General features: G+C 40.7%; 3 protein-coding genes across 3 annotated transcripts; 1 reads left to right on the forward strand and 2 right to left on the reverse strand.

Annotated features, from left to right (window-relative positions):
* Positions 1-2,348: 2,348 nt before the first annotated feature.
* LOC102699584 (protein PYRICULARIA ORYZAE RESISTANCE 21-like) lies at positions 2,349-4,118 on the reverse strand. The gene is made up of 3 exons (XM_040523341.1): positions 4,019-4,118; positions 3,543-3,624; positions 2,349-3,446 (listed from the first exon to the last, which is right to left on the reverse strand). Exons 2-3 carry the CDS (start codon positions 3,622-3,624, stop codon positions 2,674-2,676), a joined length of 855 nt encoding a protein of 284 aa, XP_040379275.1. The 5' UTR covers positions 4,019-4,118; the 3' UTR covers positions 2,349-2,673.
* A 2,973-nt stretch (positions 4,119-7,091) lies between these two features.
* Positions 7,092-9,357, reverse strand: LOC102699861 (protein PYRICULARIA ORYZAE RESISTANCE 21-like). The gene is made up of 3 exons (XM_040523574.1): positions 9,106-9,357; positions 8,003-8,084; positions 7,092-7,895 (listed from the first exon to the last, which is right to left on the reverse strand). Exons 2-3 carry the CDS (start codon positions 8,082-8,084, stop codon positions 7,399-7,401), a joined length of 579 nt encoding a protein of 192 aa, XP_040379508.1. The 5' UTR covers positions 9,106-9,357; the 3' UTR covers positions 7,092-7,398.
* A 4,657-nt stretch (positions 9,358-14,014) lies between these two features.
* LOC102700140 (pentatricopeptide repeat-containing protein At5g61800) lies at positions 14,015-14,998 on the forward strand. The gene has a single exon (XM_015835951.1). It carries the CDS (start codon positions 14,015-14,017, stop codon positions 14,996-14,998), a length of 984 nt encoding a protein of 327 aa, XP_015691437.1.
* The last annotated feature ends 370 nt before the right edge of the window (positions 14,999-15,368 follow it).

The raw sequence follows: 15,368 nt of genomic DNA on the forward strand, positions 1-15,368 counted from the left end.
CGCAAAAAAATTTGAATAAGATAAAGAGTCAAAAATTATCGATAAAAAGTGAAAAATTGGTTTATTTTGGGACGGAGGGAGCAAGTCACATACAAAATAAATGATATTTCCATTTTTTTTTGAATAAGACAAATAGTTACAAGCAAAAAAGTCAAACATCTTATTATAAAATGTAGGGAGTAATAAAATTCCCTTTTGGCTTCTAGCTAGATGGAATTCCTTTTTCTATGAAAAAAATGAAAGAGTTTGTAAATTTTGTGCTTCTCTGTGTGACCGGTGGAGTGGGGTCAACAAGATTTTGCTGCTAAGTTTACATTTTTTGTGTATGAGAGAGAGTTACATGTGACGATTTTTTTTTTGATATTTTGAATATTTCATTTCTGATATTAAAAACTAAACCCTCTAACAACGTATTTCTATGTCTGAACTTTTTGGCCAAACATCGTTGTTTAACCACACAAATTAAAACTATTGCAACACGTGCCAGTGAATTACCGTGTTGCCGCATCACGAGGGACTAACGTGACAGTGATGTTTGGCCACGACAATCCCATTTTTGTCAAAAAATGTTTAGAATTGTATTTAAAATTTTAAAAATAAAACTGGTCAAATAGTAAAAAAAAAAGATCACATGTGACGCCCCGGGTATGGTGACTTGTGATGTATACTAAGATTTCAGTTCCAACAGGGATGTGGTAGTGGATTTGCGAAGTTCCTAACCACGAAAGGGAGGCGAAATTAATTGAGATAGGAACTAGATCAGCTCCTGTTGGTTTTGCTCCGAAATTTTCGAGAAGTCCTTCAAACCAATGAGTTTTTAGTTGGAACGTGAAATATATGCAACTCTACCTAGATAATTTTTCCTCTGGTCGTACCGCTTTGTTTCATTAGAAATTTAATTTGTCGATGGACAAGTTGAATCCTTTAAAAATTGAGCATTTTTCCCATAAGAAGGTACCACTGAGATACCAAATTTTATATAGAAAACAATGATACATCATGTTATCTTCTTAATAATGGTAAAATTGCTCTTAAAATTTTCATCATGTTTCGTTTTCGTAAACTCTTAATCTTAATGAAATTGGCCGGTGCTCATTCGCCACCCAAAGAGAAACATTCCTTCAGGTTTTTTCTCTCTCTCGTTAGGTGTTTTCTAGCTTCTAGCTAGCTACCAACTAACGTGTCAGTGCAGTCGCAAGAAAGCAGATATTGATGAACATAGTTCCATGTACGGAAGTTGCAAGCTACCTACTGCAAAGGTATGATTAGTTAGAATGTAGCTGTTCTTAAGCCACTGTGCTTCAGTTATGAGTTGTGACAATTAGATTGTTCATTAGCAATTTCGATTATCCAACCAGAAACTGCACAAGAAGACGATAAAGATGATAGGGCATCGATCAGGAACCTCTTGTAGTATACATGGACTTGTTTCTGCCTCAAACTCTCAGGAGTGTCCAAAAAGAAAATTCCAACAGTACCACTGCCAAACTGACCATACATATATACATATCACCATAGGCTTGATATATATACACATTTGGATTAATGGATGCATATAATGAATGTGTGTGTATGGTTTAGACTGCTCCCTGAATAAGTGCAGGATATTGTCCAAAGGACCACAACGATCTCAAGTCTGAACTTAGCTTGCTCTTCTCCCTCTCCTGCCAACCACTACCATACACAGCCTATCCATCCATCCATATGTATATATCCTTAATAAGTCAATAATTGTGCTCTCATTGATCGTGATCATTTTTCATGAGACATAATCATGAGCCTGGATTTTCTTAAGGATGGATAAGCATTGTTATCACTTGTTTTCTTTAAATATATATCATATTGCTCTTTGAACCTGCCCCTAGTTTGTTAGCAGTACAAAGTTCAGATATCAGAACACTCCATGGTTGTCATACTGTTCAGAGGAAAAAAAAAACAGGGTATCACTGGGGGAGTTTTGAATTTGTTACTTAAAGTTATTTTACTTGTAAACAGGAGGAAGAAGAAGGTCATTTCGTGGGTATGAATAATTGCTTACATTATACCCTTTTCTAAGAAAATATAATTAAATATATAATTTAAATAATTTTCATTGTAAGTTCATCTCACACTAGGTTGTTATGTTATGAAACTTGGGGGGAAAAAAAGAGCTTTGCATGAAACTAAGAAAACACAGTGGTGGGGATTCTTATCAAAAAAACATATCTTGGAGAGTTACCACTTGGATGGAAGAAACTCAATACTGTAAAGTGAAAATATAAACTTCGGTAAAAAAAATCCTCAAAATCAACTTTAAATTTAAAGTTGAAAATTCAAAGTTTGGCTTATAAGCATAAAGTATATGCGAAAGATGAGAATGTTTGAAATATACTTATATTGAAATCGGTGTAGTACATAATTGTACATATCAAACATAAATAAACAAACAAATTTACATGAGGTTAACATAATTATTGTACGTAGATTACACGATAGAAATCAACCACGCTGCACGTACACTACACAAGCAACACTGGATTAACGTTCGCCTCACGTTTAATTTATTCCGACTTCCGAGGCAGGGAAGGTAGCCACCACCAGCAGGTGGCATGAACAGATCGAAGAACATCAAGCCATGGTTTCGATCGAGCAGCAGCAGGAGGAGGACGACGACGACGACGACGAGATGAGTGATCACATGATGGAGCAGGCGTTGGAGTTGTCCTCGGTGAAGCACACCGTCGGCGGCGGGCAGACGACGCCGGGCGGCGGCCACACCTGCGGCGGCCAGGGCCTGAAGCCGCCGCAGGTGCAGTTCCCATGGCCGGCGCCGCCTGGGCACCCGCACGGCGGCGGCAGCACGGGCTTGCAGACGCAGACGAAGTTGTGGGAGCACCCGCAGGGCTTCGGCTTGGGCGGCTCCGGCGGCGGCGGCTTGGGTGGCTCCGGCGGCGGCTTGGGGCAGCAGCTGCACGGCTGCTGCTGCGGCGGGCAGCACCACGGCGCGCCCGGGTACGGGTACGGCACCGGGTAAGGGTACGGCACCAGCTTGCATTCCGGCTTCGGCGGGGGCTTCTCCGGTGGCTTCTCCGGCGGCTTCTCCGGCTTCTTGCAAGGCTTCTCACACGGCTTCTCCTCGCAGTGACACGGCTTCGGCTTCTCGCAGTGGCACGGCTTGGGCTTCTCGCAATGGCACGGCTTGGGTTTCTCGCAGTGGCATGGCTTGGGCTTGTCGCAGTGGCATGGCTTGGGCTTCTCGCAGGTGCAGCAATGGCAGGGCTTGGGCGGCTCAGGGGGCTTCACAGGAGGCTTCGGCGGCGGCCAGACCTCGACGATGATGATCTCCTTGATGATCTTGCCGGCCTTGCAGCAGATCTTCTTGCAGAGCTTCTCGGCGTCGAACTTCCCGCGCACGATCACCTTGTTGATCTTCACATCGTACTCCACCTTCTCGATGCAGTACTCCTCTGCAGCATCAAAAAGAACGCGTCTTTTTAAACAGGAATTCGCCGCCCGGCTGACTGTTCATCAAAATTAGCTGAAGATTCGTGAAGAATTTATACTTTCTAGGCAGTCTAGGACCCTCCTGATCTTGGCGTCGCAGCGGCAGCATTGCAGGTCCACACTGATGACCACTATACTCATCTGCCAAAAAGAAAAAAAAAGTCATAGCAGACAGAAAGAAAAAGTTTGGTCAGTTAACCAGAAAAAAAAAAGACACCTTTTGAGCATCTTGTCTCGTTTTCTTTTCTCATGACAGAGTTAATTAAGACCCTTTGCAACTAACATATAAGCTCTTCAGAGATTTCGCGGCAAACAGTTCAATTCCCGTGGAATTCAACAAAAACACCATGCCTTTATATAAATGGAATAGTAAATCACACAAAATTTGTAGGTTGTATATGACGGCTAAGAAAGCTGGAGTCTTTCTCTGACGGATTAAGCGCTCTACGAAAATAACAAAAAGTACAAAGGTGTTCTCTTTTGAACAGAGCAAGGGATTAGAACACCAGCAAAATGAGAAATTCATTGAGCTAACCTGTTCAATGCTGAATGTAATTCAATTAGCAGGAGGAGAGGGAATCATGGAGAAGCAGGAGGAATAACAATAATAATGTGGGGGATGCATATGGAGCAGAGCTAGCTGAACCTTGTGTTATTTATGTCAGGATATGAATATGATAAGTGCCTTGCCGAAATGCTGCAGCTGCGTTCTCGTCCGTCGGATCGCATCTGGACGGTCCACGTTTCAGCAGGGGTCTTGATACCTACATCACACGAGATGGAAAATGACCAGAGGTGTATAGGACAGTTTGGTCCTTCTCAGGCCTTTGTCCTCTCCCAATTTGCTTTCTGGACTCGTTTGGCTCGGAAAAATTTCTACACATACTTTTTTTTAAAAAAAAATAGAGAAATAGATCGAATGCATGCACCTGAGAAGGGTCAAGTGGAAGAAAAAAGAATTAATTTTTACATTTTTTCTCTCTACAACCGGTATGAAATAATCTTTTTTAGCCTTTTCTATTGAACGGCATCATTACAAACCGAATGATTCTTATAGGAATTAATCGTCAGAAATCCAAATATTTTATTTTTCCTCCAAACTACTTAATTTTTGCACTAAAACAAAAGAAATGGCTACCAGAATTTAGTTTCAGTACACCTTGTGCTTCAATAAAACATATACGGTTGTTATCTTAAGAAAAGTTGTTTTCAAATATCAATTTCACTTGGGACCTTGTACATCATGAAACTCAATTTATCTTTCTCTGTGTGAAATCCTGAAATTAATCTGCCCAAATGTGCAGGTGGAGCATTCATATCTAGCACATTAAGAGGGTGACTAGAAAAGAAAAACGGCATATTTGCGAACCAAAAATAATTTGTAAATTAAAATTTTATATATGTATTCTTACCGTTCTAAAAGCTAAGACTAAAAATAAACTTTGGTAAAAAAAATTTCAAAATCAACTCTAAATTTAAGATTAAAAATTCAAATTTTAACTTATAATTAATCATAGACAGAAGTGAATATACGGCGATTGTTAGTTGTTAGGCAATTCCTCTTTGATGAAAACTGTTTCGATGAGATGATTGTGGACCGTTCCTATCATCCAATCAGACAATTAATCCCCCATATTCCCAGGTGGATGACTTTACAGAGACATTCTACACGGAACATCTGTCAGTATTGGTTTGTCCTCTTCATTAATTTGATGAGCATGAGCTGTTTCACGGCGCTCCGCCTTACCTCTTCGAGTAAGACTTAACAAGTAAATCATAATCATTGATAGGGATAGAGTTTATTTGAATTATGTGATATTATTATTTATAAGAAAGTTTTTACAGCGCTTCGCCGGTTCGCCCTACCTCATTGGGAGTACGTAAGACTTAACAATAAATCATAATCATTGATAGGGTTTGTTTGAATTATATATGTTAGGTGATTTAAAATATATTTATCCTGTTTGAGTAAATTCAGCGGTAGGCAAGGGTGATACCCTATAATATGCTTTCCAATTTTCATTATGCATGCAATAAATTAGAGGTGAACAAAACAACTAATTCTATCACATTAGAATCGACCTATGGGTTACATGTCAATGAATGCAGAAATTAATTTATTTGGTTATTTTAACTCTAGTAGTTCATGAAATATCATAAAAATAAACAAATGGTTGATTTAATTACAGAATTCATAATATGCAAAATATAAATTAAATATTATTATATTTTTTATTTACATAATATATTATTATATTTATTTACTCTTGTGATATTATTTATAAATTAAATTTGAAATTCTCATTCAACATGTTGAAGATTTAAAGTTAGGTTAGATTTGCAGGAGGCAGGCTCATAGTTTAAAATCAAACACGAAATTTGGCAAGGCAGATTATCACATTAATTACTTTTTATAGGCAATAATGTTTTGTATGGTAGGTCCAAGATTTTTTTTTTGATCTATTACCTCCATGGAGCTAAGATGAATGTGATCCATTGGATTTAACTGCATTCGATGGACCGAAAAAATTGGAGCTCTATAAAATATCCTTAATTTCATATATAATTCATGACACTATAATTCATCGCTGTTTGATTAGAGCATCACCAGTGTATAATGCCATCTTTGATCACAAGGTGGGCCTAGCCTTTAGATAAAGAACTTACTGTACTTTTGACACCGTTGACTTTTTCATACACGTTTGACCATTCGTCTTATTCAAAAAGTGTATATAATTATTAATTATTTTTATATCATTTTATTTATCGTTAAATATACTTTTACGCATATATATAGGTTTACCTATTGCACAAAAGAATTTGAATAAGAAGAATGGTCAAACGTATATAAAAAGTCAACGGCGTCAAACATTTAGGGACGGAGGGAGTATATTGGTAATTAAAACACAGTAAGTCAGATCGGGTCCCACCTAATTAAAAAAATCGTATCTCTTCTCGACTGCCTCTTGTTTTTTTCTCTCTAATTAAATCCCCTTCGCTGCTCCCCTTTGATTTCAAGGAAAAAAAACCAAATAAAATATTTGCAAACAAAAATAGTTTATGAATAAAATTTTTATAAATGTGTTTTAGTGATTTAAAAGTTAAGACTGAAAAATAAACTACAGCAAAAAAAAATCAAAATCAATTTTAAAATTAAGGTCAAAAATTTAAATTTGTGTTTATAAGTATAAGAAGAGGTGATAATACGAGGTGTCCATTTTAAGCACGTCACACCTACCAACATAAAACTATTTAAAAAAGGTAACAATGTTCTTTATTTATTTGAACTCTAGTACATTTACCCCTGATTTTTTAAATATTATTGTATTTGTATTCCACCTTACTAAACTCCAATGTATTACGTACTTACTCCAAAGTCCAAACGTGAAGTCTTTGCCCTCCGTGAATTTATAGAATACTAATTTATCAAATCTGACCACACACACCCTCATAATTCCGTGAATTTATTGCCGTATAGCTATGTTTTGTTTTGTTTGATTGTTTCCAATAAGGTAATTAATTGAACTTAAAGATATCAAAGTAATCCCACCTCAAACTTAATCTCGGAACTTTTGTTTATATTTGTGGACAAATATATGGAGTATATATATCCGGAACATGTTCTCTGGATTCCTGATAAGCATGTTTACACACTTAATTTAATTAGCACAATAATACACTCAATTATTTATATTGCCTTCACATAAAGCATCTTCTTATAAAGACATGGAATTATAATTCCATTATCTTAAAAACATAAAGCAGCTTCCACACCAAATTAAAGTCCAAGCTGATGAACCTCCTTCAAAGACCACATTTTTATTTTTGACGTAATTCAAAGACCACATTCATGGAGGGATCAACGGGGAAGAAGATCGATCGATGACTCGATCGCGCGGTCGCGTGCATGGAGAGCTACATGACGGCGCAGGCGCCGTACTGCGGGCTCTCGTCGCAGAGCAGCACGGGCGGGTACGCCATGGCCGGCGGCGGGTACGGCGGCGCGGGGTAGCAGCGCGAGCAGGAGTGGCACGACGGCGACCAATTAGCCGGGCACCCACACGCCGGCTTCGGCGGCTCCGCCGGCGGCGGCGGTGGCGGCGGCGGCGGCGCAGGCTTGCAGTGGCACTCGCAGTGCGGGGTGGCGCAGCCGCACGGCGGACACGACGGCGTCGGCGGGCAGCGCTGCGGCGGCGGGCAGTACGGGTACGAGAGCGGTATGAGCTTGCATGGCTCCGGCTTGGGCTTCTCCTTCTCCTTCTCCTTCTCCGGCGGCTTGATCTTGATGCACTTGATGATCTTGCCGGCCTTGCACCAGAGCACGCAGGAGAGCTTCTCGGCGTCGAAGGGGCCAGACACCACCACCGTGTCCTTCTCGTACACGATCTTCTCGATCTCGAACTCGCATCCTTCTGCCCAAGTAATTTCAGCATGCAGCTGGTACGTGTCAGCCAGCTAGCTATAAGAAATCCGAGCTGATGAGGAAGGAGATGGAGATGAAGGCGAAGATGAACATGACCTTGAATGCAGCAGAGGAGCTTCTGGATCTTGGTGCTGCAGCGGCAGCACTGCAGGTCCACGGTGATGATCAGCGTCGGCATCTGATCAGACACGAAGAGCATGCATGAGAATAAATGACATTATGGAAATCAATAAATTTAAGTTCACCAAAGAAACAAGTATGTATGCATCAAATCTGGCTATCTGTATGTACGTAGTTAGTCTCTGACCTCAGTCAGTGCAAATTAATTTCCATCAATGCATGGTATATTTGATGAATTTCAAATAAATTATGTCTACATCCCTATATTAATTATTCCTTTTGGTGACGGAAAGATAGACTAGCATTTCTAGACTAGCATTTCTCTTCAATATGTGCAATAATTATGTATGCTCCTATTTACTTTATTTTTTTTCCTTGTAAGTTCTAAAGTAGTCACTTATTTCAGAACAAAATTTTGAAAACGATTATCTATTTTAGACCAGCTACAACAAAACTCCACCCTGGCTAAGTCTCATAGGCACAGCCACACGACCCATCGACCATCTAACTAACTAACTAACCCTAAACAACCATCAGTCTCCCATTAACACCGTACATGATTACGAAAAACTAGAAATAACATAAACATAGAAATAAGATGTCATGTCACTGAATTCCTAAAAGAATTGAAAACATATGAACGTTTCAAAACTGGTATGATGTGAATATTGAATATATATATATATGTGTGTGTATATACACTGGTAGTTTCGTTTCCGGAATACCGATATTGTTTTTATTTTTGCCTCTACCATTCCGTTTTCATTTTCGAAAAAAATAGAAACAGAAATGGGGAGAGATAGTTTTCCGACCGTTTTCATCCCTACTGTTAATTATATATTGCGTAATTTTGTCATTGTTGAAAAAAAATACTTCTGTGTACGAAATTATTTATAGTTAAAATTTTGCTACCTTGACAGGACTTGTCAAATTTTACACTATAAAATATAACACCTCCTAATATTTTCTTAAGCATGCTGTTCATATAAATTAGGATGCTTTAGATAACAGATATCAATCCATGAAGGAGGGGGGAGTACATAGAAGAAACTATAACCACCGATCGATCGAGCTCTCACCTCTGCACCAGCTTTCAGCAGCTTAATTTCTGACCGATATATCGGAGTTGGAAGGTAGGCGCAGGAACGCCAAACTGCGACGCCCAAACGAGAAGAGAGAGAAAAAAAAAAGTGGAGGGAGATCCCGGGCGGGCGCGCGGCCGGTGAGGGAGGCAATAGTACTGTGCACGGCGTTTTATACTAATATTTTGAGGGACGGGATATTTGGTGGCGTGATCACGTCTGGACGGTTCGGAGTTCTTCGATGCGCGCATGCCCTCCCTCCCTCCCTCCCTCGGTTGAAAGATGAAGCCGATCGAGCGCCATGAGAGAGAAGCTCTGATATTGATGAGTGCGTCGTCGTCGTCCCTGACATAATTCGGTGCCGGATCACATCCCCACAGCTCAGAAGCCACGGCGTTTTCAATGCTGTTGGGAGAAAACCTACATACGCCGCTCCAAGACTAGCTATCTAGAACGAAGCGAATACACATATATATACACTTTCGATTCATTATTAAAAGAATATATTGTTCGATTGTTCATACAATATTCCTATATTAGAGATAAGCAGGTCCTTTGTCCCAAAATTTAATTATTTTTAGAGCTAAGCACCAGAATTTAGAAAAATACGTGAGAATACTGATAGAAAAATTGTGATTGGCTGAGAAGATAATGTAGATGTGAAAATTAAATGGAGAATGACTGTGATTGATTGAAACTATAAGTTAGGTAAAGATAGCTTATTTTACAGATCCAAAAAAATATTAGAAGGGACTTTATAAAGGAGAACTAAAGACCCATAAATATCGATGTCTCCCTCTAACCCTTTCTTCTCTCTAGTTTTGTTTATGAGAAGAGCTAAGGGAGGCTTCAATGGCGGGGCTAAAGCCCACCTAGCCCCGACGATAAATCCGTAGCTGATTTTAGCTTAAAGGTGGAGGACAGAAATAGCTTCGTTTTTTAACGAAATGGGTAGATAAAAAGCAGCGAGAGGCTACGGCAATGGAGAGGTCGGGTAGCTCCATGACTCCTTAATGTTTAAATCGAGTAGAAAATTAAAGATTATAGGCATCAAAAGGGCTTATCAGACAAGATTAATTATTACTCCAATGTGAAGCAAGATAAACTATTAATGTGTCATTACTTAATATTAACCATTAATTTTTGTAAAATTGATTTGTTTATCTTTTAGAAAACTTCCAAATATTTTTTTAGGAAAAACATATAGTTTAGCAGTTTATTTTTTATTTTTAAAAAATATATCGTTTAATAGTTCGATAAGTATGTGCCTGGAATAGGTACCGGATAGCTCCTAATAGCACATTCAAACACATGTTTGATATTATCTTTTTGGTTATTTCTCTTTTGGGTAGTTCAGTTATAAGATTTAGACTCTCCGCACCTATGTAAATTTTGACCATATATATCCACATGTGGATGAATATGGAGAACAGATCTCTATGCATTATCTTTAAAAGATGAGTAAATTACCATTTGGACCAATTTTTATTATGCAAATTTCACTTTCGGGCATACTTAAACCTATCTTGTTTTTACTTTCATTTACTTTCAACTAGCCTTTTTACATTTTTATGGCCAGGACGATCCAACTCTTTTTTCTAGCAATATCTACTATCTCTTTCGGCAAATATAAGGATCATATATAGACAGTGATTCGCTAACATACTAGAAACAAATACGTTGTTGACATGTATCATAAGTATTTGGGGATCAACCACGATAAAACTTAGCTTACCTAAAGTGAAAATATAGGTTTTAATACGGATCCCAAGTACTCTCTTCGTCCCAAAACAAATTTATTTTCTTGTTTTTAATATAATGTTTGACTATTCGTCTTATTTGAAATATTTTGGTGATTAATATTTTATTATTGTTAGATGATAAAACATGAATAATACTTTATACATGACTATTTTTAAATTTTTCATAATTCTTTTAAATAAGACGAATAATAAAAAGTTGGACACAGATGTAACTCATATAATTTACTTAACAAAATATATCACATGATGGATGGAATGGTCGAGTCAAGCGCAGTGACACGTCGTCGTCCGTAGTCCGTCCTGTACGTATGATACATCTCTCTCTTCTACGGCAAGACAAGTCTGGTGCTGGAGAGTTGTGTTCTCACCTGTGACTGTGAGAGGGTTTAATCCTGCTAGCTACAGGATGTGTACAGATGCATCTTAATTTGATAATCGACAGGACGTACACATTTGCACGAATTGATGTAATGCGAATTTTTTTAAAAAAAAACCTGCCGGTTAATTTGGTTCGGGGATTGGTTGCTTGCGTCAAAGTTGTTGGACCATCCGTGTATGTTGTTGAACGTTTGATAGATCTTGGTCGTACGATTGTCATTAAGGGTTGCCACTTGGATAGGGCACCTGTAAAGCGGAAATGAGAAGGGGTTTCAAGGCTCAAGATCCTTTTTTTTTTATTTATGCTTATACTTATAAGTCAAAATTTAAATTTTTGGGATATTTTTACCATAATTTATTTTCTAGCATTTACTTTTATATCGCTAAGTATATATATATAATTCATAAATAATTTACTTAGCAAATATGTCATTTGACTTTTTCCATAAAAAGACCAAACAAACACCCATCTACTAGTCTAAAGTGATTTAAACTTTGAACTCCAAGAATAATTTAGGTAGTTTTTTCAATTTGCTTTCTAAATTATCCACCATCAAAAGAGGTCAGAGAAAAAAATGATAAAGAATATTTATAAGATTGTATAAAATCCAGGATCAGCTTTGAGTTTTAATGTAATTGCATGAGTGCTAAAAATACACGTTGTACTGAAGAGAGCAAGATCAGGAGTTAGTAAGCAGCTGCTCGTAAGAAGAACAACGCAGCTGTATATAGCCATTAGCTACTGATTAACCCAACTAATATTGCAACAGTGATCAGTGTGCAGCTGCCTACTGAAGCCAACAAAACAGAGCATGGACCGATACATACACACAACACGGTGGATCAGTGCTGATGTACTGTGAGCTGTTAAAGAAGCTGAGACTGAGCTGCTCGTCCAGACCTGGCGTCCCGTGGTTGACACGACGATGTGGGCACAGGGGCCGCAGGCGCAGGGTGAGGGGAGCACGGGGGTGCACTGTTGAGTTATGATCCAAGTCTTTTGGTACGAGAGACCGACTTCAACGGAGTGAAGCGGCGGCCTGTCGACGGAGCGAAGCGAAACATATTTTATGGTTTTAGGGTTTCATTTTATATATACCTATTGTAAGTTACCATCGGCGTTATAACTTTATTTTGAAATAGTGAAAATATTTTAATGGCTGGCGTTCGTGATTTTTTCTCTTTTGCTTTGAAAGAGTTTTTCACGTTAAATTTCATATTTTCTATGATTAATCTACCGTATTCATCGTTTATTATCGTTTATTTGCATGTTGTTTTTCTAACATGCACACGCACGGGTTGATGGACGCACGGGGCGGTGGGCGACTGAGCAAGGGCAAGGCGTCGAGGCGGCGCCGCGACCGGCTGAGAGCGAGCGCGGAGAGACGGGAGTCCGGTCCGGAGGCGGAGAGGCGTGCGCCATGCACGACGCTCCTCCACATCTTAACTACTAACCCCTACCTCTCGCTGTTGCTGGGCTAGGCCGGCCGCCCGGGGGTCGAGGAAGTGCCGCTCTCCGGGCAGTCACGGGTCCACCAGCTACATCACTGGTGAGAATAGTTTATTTTCATCTTTTCGCTCGCGTTTACTATTATAAACCAAAATTTAAATTTTTATTTTAGATTTAGGGTTGATTTTTGGTTTTTTAATCGTAAATTATTTTGTACCTTTGTCTTTTAGTTTACAATGAACATGTATATAAAATTTTTATTTACAAATTATTTTTTCTTATATAAATATGCCTTTGGGTTTTTTTTTGAAAAAATGCCAAATAATCATCCCGGTAAAACGTGATCATACAAAGGGAGTATTTCGTTAGACTATATAACATTTTGCAGAACTAATGTAGAGTGATTTTTTTAGGCCTTGTTTAGTTTGCAAAATTTTTTTAAAAAACATCACATCAAAACTTTAAACACATATTTGAAGTATTAACATAATCTAATTACAAAACAGATTCCGCCTGAAAACTGCGAGACGAATCTTTTAAGTCTAATTAATCTATCATTAGCACATACTGGTTACCGTAGCACTTATGGCTAATTACGTCCTAATTAGACTTAAAAGATTCGTTTCATTATTTTCTCTATAACTGTGTAATTAGTTTTAATGTTAATATATATTTAATGCTTCATTTAGATATTTAAAAATTTGATGTGATGTTTTTGGAAAAAGTTTTTGAAACTAAACAGCCCCCTGAATTATCACTTTATCTAGCACTGATATCCGAACTATATTCAAATGATTCTTCGTTACCCAGTTTGTGCGCCAACCATATTCAAATCCTGATCCGCTCTTCCCTCCAAAACAAGGAAATGGCGCCACCTCGCAACCAACCCCTCTCACTGCCTCCGTCGCCGCACTCCCTCCGTCGCCTCCTCCACGCCCGCCTCCCGCCCCTCCTCCTCCTCGCCGCGCACGCGCTCGCCGCCGTCGCCGGCCACCTCTCCGGCCCCGACCCACGCCACCCGCACACGCTCCTCCTCCTCGCTTACTCCCGCCACGCGTCCTCGTGGCCCCGCGCGCGCCTCCACCTCCTCCTCCTCTTCCGATCCTCCCTCCGCGTCCCCGTGTGCCCCACCCGCCACACCCTCCCGCTCGCCGTGTCCGCCGCCGCGTCGGCGCACCACTTCCGGCTCGCGCTCTCCCTCCACGCCCTCGCCGTCATCCGCAACCTCGTCCCGTTCGCGCACGTCTCCAACGCGCTCGTCTCCCTCTACGCCAGGAACGCGCTCCCGGACGCCGCGCGCAGGGTGTTCGACGGAATGCCCGCCCCGGACGTCGTCTCGTACAACGCCCTGATGGATGGGTACGTCAAGGCTGGGCGGCTGGGGCTCGCCATGAGGGAGTTCGAGGGGATGCCGGAGCGGGACGCCATGTCATGGGGCACGGTAGTCGCAGGGTGTGCCAAGGCTGGGCGGTTGGAGGAGGCAGTGCGGCTGTTTGACAGGATGAGGAAGGAAGGATTCAGGCCGGACGACGTCGCGTTGGCCGCGGTGCTGTCGTGCTGCGCGCAGCTCGGCGCGCTGGAGAAGGGGCGGGAGGTGCATGACTATGTGAGGCAGAACATTCCCCGGCCAAACGTGTTCTTGTGTACAGGGATTGTTGATCTCTATGCAAAGTGTGGGTGCGTCGAGGTTGCCAGGGAGGTATTTGAAGCATGTCCTGAGAAGAACGTGTTCACGTGGAATGCGCTCATTGTCGGTCTGGCAATGCATGGCCATGGCAGGGTGGCACTGGAATATTTCGACCGCATGCTGGTTGAGGGCTTTCGACCAGACGGGACCACTTTCCTCGGTGTGTTGATTGGTTGCAGCCATGCTGGCCTTGTGGACACGTCAAGGAGGATATTCTGTGAGATGGAGGGCAAGCATGGCGTTCATCGAGAGTTGAAACATTATGGATGTATGGCTGATCTGCTTGGCCGAGCTGGGTTTATTGAGGAAGCAATGGAGATGGTCAAGAAGATGCCAATGGAGGGGGACTCATATGTCTGGGGAGGCATACTGGCTGGCTGCAGAATGCATGGGAATGTAGACTATGCTGAAGTAGCTGCCCAGCATTTACTGGAGCTGAACCCTGAAGACGGTGGGGTATACTCTGTCATGGCCGGAATCTATGCAGATGCCAGTAGATGGGAGGATGTTGCGAGGATAAGGAAATTGATGGATGAAAGGATCGGTAAGAGGAATGCTGGTTGCAGTTTGATCACGATGGAGTGCAAAGATGGTATCAAGATAATGAGCTGATTGTGGGCATCGTGCAATCTGAGTGGAGTCTCCCTGGAGGGTTAAAAATTCCAAGGTAGAAAGTTGCACAGCAGGAGGATCAACAGGATTGCAATGACAAGGCTGCTAAGGTGTCAACCAGCCTCTCCATTTGATAATGTCGATCCATCAAAGTTGCTGCCCCTGACCATATAGTGTGATCTTATTGAGAATGGTAATGGCAAAGTCTCACACATTGTTCTTCTGGGCACAATAGTTGCAATTTTGCATGCTGAAAGCATGGAAAGTGTGCATAGGAGCAGCAAGGCAGCACTGGGAGTCATTGCAGTTCAGGCGAAATCTGATGACTGTTTTTCCTTAGCTACAATCTGACAATTTTATTCTTCATAGT

Source organism: Oryza brachyantha, chromosome 4 (genome assembly GCF_000231095.2).
Source record: "Oryza brachyantha chromosome 4, ObraRS2, whole genome shotgun sequence".
NCBI classification, from domain to species: domain Eukaryota; kingdom Viridiplantae; phylum Streptophyta; class Magnoliopsida; order Poales; family Poaceae; genus Oryza; species Oryza brachyantha.